The 11,148-nt window shown below is 52.7% G+C and overlaps 5 protein-coding genes across 5 annotated transcripts; 2 read left to right on the top strand and 3 right to left on the bottom strand.

Annotated features, from left to right (window-relative positions):
• Position 1: 1 nt before the first annotated feature.
• BDZ83DRAFT_626726 (uncharacterized protein) lies at positions 2-1,679 on the top strand. Its single transcript, XM_060508585.1, has one exon. It carries the CDS (start codon positions 356-358, stop codon positions 1,493-1,495), a length of 1,140 nt encoding a protein of 379 aa, XP_060363356.1. The 5' UTR covers positions 2-355; the 3' UTR covers positions 1,496-1,679.
• Positions 1,678-2,570, bottom strand: BDZ83DRAFT_626725 (uncharacterized protein). Its single transcript, XM_060508584.1, has one exon. The coding sequence runs from the start codon at positions 2,364-2,366 to the stop codon at positions 1,785-1,787; it is 582 nt and encodes a 193-aa protein (XP_060363355.1). The 5' UTR covers positions 2,367-2,570; the 3' UTR covers positions 1,678-1,784.
• A 425-nt stretch (positions 2,571-2,995) lies between these two features.
• On the bottom strand, positions 2,996-5,259 carry BDZ83DRAFT_702510 (MFS multidrug transporter). The gene is made up of 6 exons (XM_060511460.1): positions 4,787-5,259; positions 4,322-4,711; positions 4,164-4,269; positions 3,787-4,105; positions 3,599-3,728; positions 2,996-3,542 (listed from the first exon to the last, which is right to left on the bottom strand). The coding sequence occupies exons 1-6, from the start codon at positions 5,153-5,155 to the stop codon at positions 3,096-3,098; spliced, it is 1,761 nt and encodes a 586-aa protein (XP_060363354.1). The 5' UTR covers positions 5,156-5,259; the 3' UTR covers positions 2,996-3,095.
• Positions 5,260-6,480: 1,221 nt separating this feature from the next.
• BDZ83DRAFT_626721 (glycerate kinase) lies at positions 6,481-8,128 on the top strand. Its single transcript, XM_060508583.1, has one exon. The coding sequence runs from the start codon at positions 6,602-6,604 to the stop codon at positions 7,949-7,951; it is 1,350 nt and encodes a 449-aa protein (XP_060363353.1). The 5' UTR covers positions 6,481-6,601; the 3' UTR covers positions 7,952-8,128.
• A 302-nt stretch (positions 8,129-8,430) lies between these two features.
• BDZ83DRAFT_626720 (5'-nucleotidase) lies at positions 8,431-10,920 on the bottom strand. Its single transcript, XM_060508582.1, has 5 exons — positions 10,450-10,920; positions 10,336-10,391; positions 9,373-10,279; positions 9,171-9,323; positions 8,431-9,123 (listed from the first exon to the last, which is right to left on the bottom strand). The coding sequence occupies exons 1-5, from the start codon at positions 10,712-10,714 to the stop codon at positions 8,594-8,596; spliced, it is 1,911 nt and encodes a 636-aa protein (XP_060363352.1). The 5' UTR covers positions 10,715-10,920; the 3' UTR covers positions 8,431-8,593.
• Positions 10,921-11,148: the final 228 nt, after the last annotated feature.

Raw genomic sequence — 11,148 nt, 5'->3', positions numbered from 1 at the left:
CCCCGAATCCTTTGCCTTTGTGTCGATAAAAATCATTCATTATCCGCCTCGCTTTCACTCTTTCCTCCAGACCCTGCCTGCGCCTATTGCATTCTCTTTCTATCGTAGATCTCTTTCTCCAAGCAACTGTGCCTCGCTGGGTGCTCTCTCAAAGGTGTCCACTCCCGCACTCCCCCACGGCAGTCCCGTACCGTCACATCTCAACCTCCGGCCCCCAAATACCGACGACCTTGCTTACTTTCTCCCTTGATTGGGGAACATAATCTCACCTTCATCACCACCAACATATTCTTCCTCAACAACCTCTCACACCTCTCTCCAGTTACTACCAAGCCAAACAACAAACCCTCACAAAATGGTCAAGCAGGTCGTGATTCTGGGCGCAGGCTACGCAGGCCTCGGCGTCGCCCATAAGCTGCTCAAGTACACCCAGCCCAAGGTCAAGGATCTCAAGGTCATCCTCGTCTCCCCCTCGACCCACCTGTACTGGAATTGCGCCGCCGTGCGCGGTCTTATTCCCGGCGAGTTCTCAGACGACACTCTCTTCAACGAAATCAGGCCCGGCTTCGAAAAGTACCCCAAGGATGCCTTCGATTTCGTCCTCGGCAAAGCCACCACCTTCGACGCCACATCCAACACCGTGCAGATTGAGACCAAGGAGGGCCTAAAGTCACTTGAGTACGCCCAGCTCATCATCGCCACCGGCTCTTCCCTCGCTAGCGGCGTCCCCTTCAAGACCATTGGCACCCACGAAGAGACCCTCACCGCATGGCACAACCTCCAGTCCGAGGTCAAGGTCGCAAACTCCATCATCGTCTCCGGCGCCGGCACCACGGGCGTCGAGACCGCCGGCGAGCTCGGCCACGCCTACGGCTCCACCAAGCAAATCACCCTCATAGTCGAGGGCGACGCCCCCCTCCCTGGCCTCCTGCCCCAGCTCGGCAAGATCGCCGCCAAGAACCTCCAGCAGCTCAAGGTCAAGCTCGTCACCAACGCCCGCGTCACTGAGGCCAACACCTCTGGCGCCCTCAAGTCTATCAAGCTGTCCAATGGTGAGACCCTCACCGCGGATCTCTACCTGCCCCTCTTTGGCGTCCGGCCCAACTCCTCCTTCATCCCGGAGCACCTCCTCGATGACAAAGGCAGTCTGAAGCTCAAGCACGACCTCCGCGTCGAGGGCCTCACCAACGTCTGGGGCGTCGGCGACATCGGCAACCTTGAGGCGAAGCAGCTCATGCGCGCCGAGGGCCAGGCGCTGCACCTCGCCGACAACCTCGATGCCGTCCTCACCGGCAACGAGACCAAGGTCAAGGACCTCAAGCTCACGCTCAAGCCGCAGGTGTTTGTGACGATTGGCAAGAAGAAGGCCACGGGCCAGTTCAACACGATGAAGCTGCCTGGCTTCATCGTCAGCGCCGCCAAGGCCAAGACCTTCTTCACCGAGAAGGGTCCTGGTCTCGTCCAGGGCAAGAACATCGCCAGGGCGTCAATTTGAGGAGCTCTAATTACTGAGGTGAATGATGGATGACGAGGAAAGATTGGTAATCGGTTTGCTTCAGCTTTGATATCCCGGGTTGCGAACTGTCGTCGCATGGCTTAGTAGTGTGTGAGCACACGAAAACTTTTAATCATTGGACATATACCCTTAATACAATTGAAATACGCAATTTAGTGTCTTCAAAACTGGTGATCTATCTATTCATCTCATCTTGTTTTAAGAGGCTTGATGTAGGCGCCCACATGAGGCAACGACCTGAATGCAGCCCGATAACAATCGCATGTACCTAAAGCCTGACTGCCATCTTCACAACGTCCCTCATAGCCTCTTTCATGTCGAAGTCAGCGATCTTCTCAGCATCAACCCAAATTCCCATCTCGTGCTCCTCCACGTTGACCTGGAAGCCAGCTCCATCTCCTCTGGTAATGACAACAAAATTGAAGTGAATCACCGGGCGCCTGATCACGACAGGCTGGGCAGCATGTAAAGACGGGCCTGCAACACCATTCTCTGCGATTTCCTTCTTTTTGGTAGACGCGTCCTCCACATTCTCTTCCTGGACGTCGAGGATTGGCTGAAGGCAATTCCAGACATCAATCACCTGAAGAGAGACCGACTCGGCGACCGTCCGGAGGATGGCGTCTCGAACAGTAGGGTCGGTATCCTTCATCTTGCCCCCGGGAATCTCGTGGAGGTTGTGGTTATCACGACCGGGCTTGTTCTTGAGGATCAAAGTCTCGGCTCCAGAGGGTCCACGGCGGACGATGGCGGCGCCGACCATGATCTTGGGACAGGGCATTTGCGCTCGGAGGTCTATCCACGACAGCAGGTCTCTACGGGAACAGTCGAGGATGTCCATCTTAGGCATACTGATAGTTGAGGTGAGATAACGGTCGACTCGCAGTGTGTAGAGTAAAGTGTAAAGCTAGAATTTTTGATGAGAGCGTGGGGTGTTCAACTGCTTGGTGGCAGTGAGGTGGGTAAGGACGAGAAGTGAAAAGCAGACTTGCGCGGGAACTCATATACCTTCCAGAAAGACCAAAACTGGCATATAAGTTCCTGATAAGCCACACTACAGCCTGCTTGCCTAGTTGGGAGAGATGGTTTCCTTGACTGGCTGCCTGTCATTTTGAAAGAGTATGACAAAAACTCCTTTGGCCGCGATGTAGTAGCGAGGCGTCTTAAGACTTCATTTAATAGATCATAAATCTTCAGTCCAAGGATACGCGCGGTTTCAGAACCTAATGAGAGTAGCCAGGATGGTAGTGGTCCCGTGGCTACTTACCAGTCCGTTCCAGAAACTGATAGTCTTTAAAAACTCATGGGATCAAAGCTTGGGTACCACAGACAACATCTTTCGTCCCCTTGAAGTTTCAGTACAAGCCAGTACTGGGATATTCTAGAGCCGGGCTCAAGTCCTGGGTGACTCTGCCAGCACAATTCTAATCATTTCGTCTCAGCTTTTTGAGGCTTGCCTGTTTCGAAGACAAAAGGTAAGTGGTCATAATTCTAGTTATCTATCGTAAATCATTCTTGATATCGCAACTCTATTCCAAAATTTTGTGAGACTAGTACGCATCTCACATGTGAGATCTACTCAACCAGCACAATACTGGCTCTTGCTTCTCAGCCAAGCGCCCCATCTCCACATCACAAACGGCACAATCAATCCCATAACAAAGACAATCCCGGCAAGCAGCACATTACCCCAGGCAATACCCAACACATCGTATAATCTCGGTGCAAATAAAGGGAAGCTGAAACCAGCCATTGTCCGTACAAAGGCCGCCGCCCCTGCTGCGCTGGCTGTATACCTCTCATACGAGTCGATGACATACGTCTGCACACACTGAAAAGATACAATGAGACCAGCGGCCAGAATCGCCGCCCCAATGTTTGGAACGATCCAGTGGACTTCAAAGTGTGCTGCGATTCCGTACAGGAGGAGGCCGACAGGGGTGATGATGGCTGTGGGGAACATTAGGGGGATTCTGAACTCTGGACGCCCTGTGTCGTTGTTTTGTGCTTTGAGTTTGCGATAGACCTGTCATGTGTGAGCTAATGATATTGGAAGTTACTGTGAGTATGGCTTCGTCCTACCTTATCGATGAGGGGCCCAGATATCTGCAGTCCAATCACGAAGCCAACACCAAGTGAGATGTAGTTCAAACTAGCCGGGCCGGGCTCCATGTCGTATTGCTCGCTCCACACATAAGGGAACGAAGCGAGGCTTATAACAAGTCAGCTAAGTTCCATTTAGAGTAATACAACGAGTGTTGAAACCTTACACAAGATACATGAGGCCATATAAGTACGCCCTGTACACCGCGGTGATCTGCAGTGCTGGCTGAGTAAAGAGCATCCTGAATGGTCTGATCAGATTCTTCCGTAAAGTCTGTGCAAATGTCCTGTCTGGATGATCGAATTCCGTACGCAGGTTCGCGTTACCCGTCTTCTTGCGCAGTATTTTGGCCTTGGCTGCCAAGATCTTGGGGGCATATGTCTCAAAGAGGAAGAGAAAGGCGAGAATCTGGACGACCGCATCAGCGATGGAGACGGTCCAGAAGATCCAGCGCCATGAGAGGTATTGAGTTAGGTAACCGGCAGCTGTAAAAGTCAGTAAACGTTGTTCCGTAGTAGTATGCAGGCTGTACGTAAGACTCACCGATAGGCCCAACAGCAGGCCCAAGAAAGGGAGCAAGACTGTATATGGCAGTCGCTGTGCCCCTCTCTTCGGCTCTCCAGCAATCACTCAGCACGCCTCCACCAAGCTGGCAATCATGTTAGTCAGACTTTTTCACATAGGAGACACTCAAAACTTACAGCTTGGGGAGCACTTCCACCGAGTCCACTAAGAAATCGGAAAGCCAACATCTGTTCCTTTGAAGCAGAGAAGCCGCAGACGGTGTTGAAGATCAAGTAAAACATATTCGCAGACTGGAGCACAACAACACGCCCGTACATCTCTGACAACGGTGCAAGAACGAAAGGTCCCACTGCGTACGCGAGCAGAAAGATAGACATGAGGAGGTACGTCTCAATGTCGGACTCGACGTCAAAGTCGTCGGCAAGGGTATCTAATGCTGGAGCTAACATGGTTGAGGAGACGGGCGATATGAATGTGAAACATGAGACCAAGATGGTTGCCGTCCATTTCTTGTGCCTGGCCCAGTTCTTTGGGTTCATTGGGTCGTCAGGCCCAGACCATGTTACCTAAAAAATGGTCAGCTTTCTGGATTGACAAGTTGGAGTACTTATCATTATCGATGAGGTTTAGGTATTATGTACCAGGTCTGGGTCTTCAGGATCATCAGGTTTGATCTCTTGTGCAGGCTTTTCCTCGAGGGGAACATCTGCAGAGGGCCCTGCCTGCGTATCGTCATGAGAAAGCAAATGTGAACGATCGTCATGAGCAGACGTTTCCAAGATAATCCCGGGATGCCTGCTACCTGATTCCTCCACTGGGTTTTGAAGCCAGGGAAATTTGTATGCTGTTCTCTCATACTCTGTGAATGAAGGTAGCCCTGGACTCCATCCTCGCCATAAGCTAGATCGAGATCGAGTCAAAGTCCTTTGAAGGCTGTAGCCCGTTTCGGAGTCTGCCGATACCGGCTTGCGTGGAACAAAGTAGTAGGCATGTGGTTTCGAATCAGACATGACAGAAACGAAACAAAGATGCAAAAGCGAGGGTTGAACAATAAAAAGCTTATGAAGCGAGTGTGTAAAGCAAGTGATGAACGAATGTTGGAGATGATTGTCAAGTGCGTCTATGTACTGTATGAAGTTGAAGTATGAAGTAATGAACCTTCATCTAGCACATTATATGAGCTTCCTCAAGATTGAAAGAATGATAGTATCTCGTGAACAAATCTGAGGGAGGCCAATCTTCTGATACCAGGACGACAAGGAGAAGAGCACTGCCTCATGCACTCAAGATGGCATTGCCTCAGTCCTGGCGTGATGTCTTTGCGCTGAGGAAAACAAGCCTTCCTGCAAGCGGTAGAATCAGCCGGGCTCAAGAGGTCAAACATCCCTAGATTCATTCGCCCAAGTCCATCCAGCCAAGTGACGCAACAAAGAAACCCAGCACTGCCAGAGTGTATCTCCAAGCCAAGAGGCAGGTGAGAATGACAGCCGAAGCTTTCTTGGCGGTCGATCGGCGGGGTGGAAGTGGGTTCTTGGATTGCTACGTCAACTGTGGCTGATGAGTGCGTCTTTGGAGTAACATTTTTCTAGACTCCGCCCAGCCGAGGCCGTGAGCCCTGGTATAACCCTGAAAATAAGTGCAATTCTTATTTATAGCTCAGGCACGGCTGTAAATGATTGGAACACTATCTTTCAAGACGGGAAACCTTGGATAGTTTTTTCGGGGTCCGTCGTCGGTCGAGAAACGAGATCTGGGAACCAATCTGGTCGCGTGTTCACATCGTCTAGCATCACACCTAGGAATTGAACATCATGATACCACGCATACCGGCCAGTCGGATATCGAGATCACATCATCTAATCGGTACATCACAGTTGCCATTCTGCTCTGCCGCTATCAGAGGCTATGCCGTGATGTAACCTCCGTAGATGACCTACTACGCCATGGAAGCAGTTGACAGCTCCTAGTCTCACCTCGTTTCGAGCCATCGCGTGCAAATTGGTTGCAGTCGACAGCCCATCAAGGCAAAGGACACGTGCAGGGCTGAGAGAAGCCGTCATGGCCCCTGGCCTTGGGTATGCAGAGATCACACGATCGCATGCCCGTTTGCGAAAATATGCACTGGCGGAGCATTTCATCGCCACGGCTCGGCAGCTGGACGACTCGATCTCCAAGCCATACTGTAAAATACCTTCTCGATGTTTCCATCCTTGGAGACTGTAGAAACAATGCCGGGGGTAAAAGAGACTGAGACCTTACGAAATGTGTAAGTTTGGTCTTGTTAAGGACGTTGCGGATCATCAATTGGAATGATATAAAGTGAACAGGTTGTGGCGTCTAGGAATTGCACTTGACTTCGTTCACATCATCATCGGTTTACATCTCCATTTACGTCACTCACATTCGCTTTTCAATACCACTTCACTCGCTATCATCATTCGCTTGATTTTAGACAAATGAGCTCTTCCACTAACGACATTGTGATAACATCTGATCACAGAGACTCATCGCCATCTCCCATCGATCTTACCGAAACCGCAGCCCAAAACATCACCCGTCAAGACGATATGGGTTCCCTTCCTGTTCCCGAGGGCATGCGAGTTCTTGTTTGCCCTTCTGGATTCAAGGGAAGCTTACAGCCAGACGCTGCCGCTGACTGCATCGAAGCGGGCATTCTGGCTGTAATGCCAGAGGCAATAGTCCGCAAGGTTCCCCTTGTCGACGGAGGCGAGGGTTTCACTCATGCCCTTGTATCGGCGACCGGTGGCACGCTTCACCCAATCACCGTCACAGGCCCCGTTGGCATCCCGATTGCATCCTTCTTCGGTATCTTGGGAAGTAACAACCCCGACACGCCAAAGACTGCCGTCATCGAAATGGCAGCGGCCGCTGGCTTGAGTCTCGTGCCTCCTCACCTCCGCAACCCGGGCCTCACCACAACCTTTGGGGTCGGCGAGCTCCTAGCCGCTGCTTTGAGCGCTGGCGCGAAGCGGATTGTTGTCGGATGCGGTGATTCGGGCACCTGCGATGGCGGCGCGGGAATGCTACAGGCGCTTGGCGCTCGACTTATCGACGAGGATGGACATTCGCTTCCCATAGCTGCCGGGGGCGAGTCCCTTCTGCGCTTGAGAAACATTGATCTTGGCGGTATCGACAAGCGTGTCAGGGACGTCACCATCGAGGTCGCCGTCAACTGGAACAACGTGCTCTCTGGCCCCGACGGCGTTGCCAGAGTCTTTGGCGCACAAAAGGGCGCCAGCGCAGTGCAGACAGAACGACTTTCAGCAGCCATGGAAGTCCTCGCCGTCGTAGCTGGCCGCTTTCTCTGCGACAACAACGTGGGCCTCTCGCCCGGCGGAGGGGCTTCTGGAGGGCTGGGTACCGGTTTGCGGCTGGTCGGCGCCAAGCTCCGGCCAAGATATGAGGTGGTGGCGGAGTATGTCGATTTTGACGGCCTCTTCACCGACTGTGACCTGGTGCTCACGGCCGAAGGGGGCATCGACGACCAGACTCCGCTGGGCAAGATTCCCGCAGAGATTGGCGTGCGCGCAAAAAAGCACGGCTTGCCTGTCATCGCCATCGCGGGGACCATAGGGCCAGGAGCGCGGGTCAACTACGACGTCGGGATCGATGCGTACACGTGTATCCTGCAGCGACCATCCACGCTGGACGAGGCCATCCTGGACGCGGAGGTCCTGACACGCGAGAGCGCCGAGTGCGTCATGCGGATGATTGTCGTGGGCCAGGCGTTGGGGTCCAAGAAGACCTTGCCCACGGCGCAGCAGCCGGCTTCGGCATGGGTTTAGAGAATGTTTCTGATTGATTGTTGTTTTGAGTTGCAATGTAGCCAAGACCGTAGATGGGGAGACTGGACTGGTTTAGTGTATGCCAGTAGGGAACATGGGTGTGATCTAGAGTTTTTTTGACCGACATGAGAATATGAAAGAACGACCGCTAGCAGCCCTGAAATGAGAGAAATTCAAGACTTGGCATGAATCAGAAATCTTATTGTGAAGGGAGACGTGACTGGCGGGAGAACGCACCAGCCAAGACGCTTGGTGTGGCGATGCAGGTTGTGAGCTGGCTGTCCAGGGGCAAGATTGGAGATCAGGTGAATGATGAGAGCAGTAAACAGGATTATGTCATGTAAGAATCGGATCATTAAAGTGATTTAGGTTTGAAGGGATGTTCATCCGAAAGGCAAGGGAGACGGGATGGAGCTAAGTAGGAGTTGTCGGGTCGTTTTGATAAATCACGGAACGGGACGGAAGCGGCGGGGAACCATGAGACGGAGGGGACGGTCGTTCAAGAGTACGTATCCATAAACTTCCCTCCACGATCTCCCGTCTCGCAACACACGCAGGAGACGGGCTTTACTGAGGTAAATATTTGAGATTTGACCCCCAATGAATGCCGTTTATTCTATTTTTGTGAACTTTTGTGACCGTCTAACTGATCATCTTGATGCGCCCCTCTAGAACAGGTGCAATGACACGGGTCCAGTCGACCGTAAACTCCCCCTCATGCAGAGGGTCACATACCTCAGCTTTGACACCCGCCTTGCTTGCCCATCTAGCGAAGAACTTACGCATAATGAGCATCTCCATGTCAATCTGAGCGACACTATCCACTTCATCCTCAGAGTCGACCTCTTCGTCGGAGTCATCCTTGGGAGGCTTGATGTTCAGGGCATGTCTTTTGACCATCCACTCAGCCCACGACTTTGACTCGACCTTGGGCTTGGGGTCCGAGGTGCCCGTCTCCGCCGGCGTCTCCCACATCTTCCGGGGCTCGACTGGGCTGTGGCACTTCTCGGCAACCTTGACCCAGTGTTCGCTAAGGTTCTTCCATTGGCCAACTGTGCGAAGGCTCATAAAGTACTGGCGCAACATGGCGGAGATGAGAATGCCGTTCTCTTCGCAGACGATCTCCTCGGCAGTTCCGCCCTCGGGCTCGACGAGTAGGCTGGTAAATCCATCTACTATTGTCAGCTGATGATTTCATTCCGGAAAATTCTAGAATCACCTTTTCCTCTGCCCATGTATCCTCGCGTCGCGAGTGTGTATTTCTTTTCCGGTTCTATCGGCCCGCCTCCCAGAGTCGCTGCTACGATACGTGAGCCCGCCGGCTTGCTGGGGTCGAAGGTGTACTCGATGTTGGATACTTGCGGAAATCGGCCTGACGGGTCAGCAATCTCCAAGGCCTTCGAGATTAGAATGGCGCCTACCTTCTTGTGCTGGGTACTGGGAAACACCGTTTTCCAAAGCCTCCCAGAGCTGCTGGCCGGTCACTCTGATAAAGATGACGGGATCCTCAAAGGGAAAGCAATTGGTGATATCTCTGACCCTGATCGCGCCGGGAGGATAAATTTGGTCGCCACGGATTGTGCCGGCCGCCATCAAGGCACAGTCCGCGTTGTGATAATGCCGCATGACGTCGCAAACAAAATTCCCCATGTTGCTCTCTTTCATCCGGACGGTGCTGAACCTTGCATCCAACGGCGAGGCTGTCCAGCCTACGGACTTGGCCAGGCTATGCTTAAGCTTGGAGGTCAGCTCTTCTGTAAGCTTTAGTGTCTCCTGATCTTCCGCGATGGATGAAACGATGTCGCGCTGCAGTATGTCAAAGTCCCACTTTCCTGAACCGTCCTCCTTCTTCCGAACCTCGATGTAACTGAGCTGTTTAAAGTCGGAGCCGGATCGGAGCACGTGGGTGCCATTGACGAAGCTATGAGCATAGTAATGATCGTGTCCACCCAGGATTATGTCAATGAGACCCTCCGTCTTCTCGGCAAGCTTGTTATCGTTTGGCTCACGCTGATGGCTGAGACAGATGATGATGTCGGCACCCTGAGCCCGGAGCTGCGGTACCAATTCCTTGGCTGTCTCGCTGGCCGACTTGTAGATGATGTTTGGCGGCAAGCTGTTGATTGTCTCTAACCATTCTCTTTCGCCGAGACCGAGGAGACCAATTTTGATTCCATTGGATGATGTGATCATGTGCGTGTGCTTGGCATGTCCAAGAGGTACGTTCTCTCCCAGAGCCGGGTCAAGGACATTGGCGAGAAGCCAGGGAAAGTTGCACTTGGCGGTCAAGTGCTCAAATTGCTTGACACCAAAGTCGAAGTCATGGTTCTACGTCAAGCATGTAAGTTCCGAAAAAGCACCAGCAAGGTATGCGGCCCACTTACACCAACGCAAGTACAGTCGACGCCGATCTTGTTGAGCACTGGCACCATGTGCTCGCCTAGGTCGCAATCAGTACAAGCAACAGAAGAGTGGCACGTGATGGAGATGGGCTGTACCTTTTGTGACGGAACTTTCGAGACTGGGGTTGAAGACATCTCCCGAAAATAGAGTCAGTAGCTCGGGCTGGCCCTGGTAGCGTTCGTGGCTTCGGTACTCGTTGACGGCAGTGATGAAGCGAGCAACACCACCCACCGGCTCAGCGCTCGCAGGTTCTAAGTGGTAAACATCGTTCAGGTGGAGCAGACGCAGAGCAACTGGTGCGTTGGAGCCCGAGCTGAAAGTGACAACGGGCTCATCGGGCGCTGGGGTGTTCTTGGGCATGGTGGGGACTAGGGTACAGAGAAGAAGGAGGGAAGTAGAAGTGGTCTAGGAATAGCAATGTAGCCGGAACGGGTCGGAAAGTTGATGTAGAATTGCAACGCAAACGAGCGTTGCTCGTGAGCTGGAGCTAAGGATAGTGTGAGTGAGGTAAAGTTAGGTTTTGGAGTGAAGGTGAGGTGCCGTGCCGTCCGTCAACCGTCGTCCATACGGTGCGGTGAGCTGAGGACTGCGGGGGCGGGGGCGGGGCAGGGGCAGTGAATTAGACCTCGATTGATTGGTGTAGGGGCAACGGGGACGCAGGAACCAACCAAAAGAGACAATTACCAATGGCAGGTCAGGGGCACGTGATGCAGCAGCCGCGCCGTAGCGGGGCGATATACGTCTATTTTGAGCACAGACTCCATCTGATAACGATAAGGTTGCTGCTAATTATA

The sequence above is a fragment of the Colletotrichum acutatum genome (assembly GCF_030867785.1).
Source record: "Colletotrichum acutatum strain CBS 112980 chromosome Unknown BDZ83scaffold_67, whole genome shotgun sequence".
Taxonomy (NCBI): domain Eukaryota; kingdom Fungi; phylum Ascomycota; class Sordariomycetes; order Glomerellales; family Glomerellaceae; genus Colletotrichum; species Colletotrichum acutatum.
Note: the sequence above shows the minus strand (reverse complement) of the source record. Positions and strands in the feature narration are given on the sequence as shown.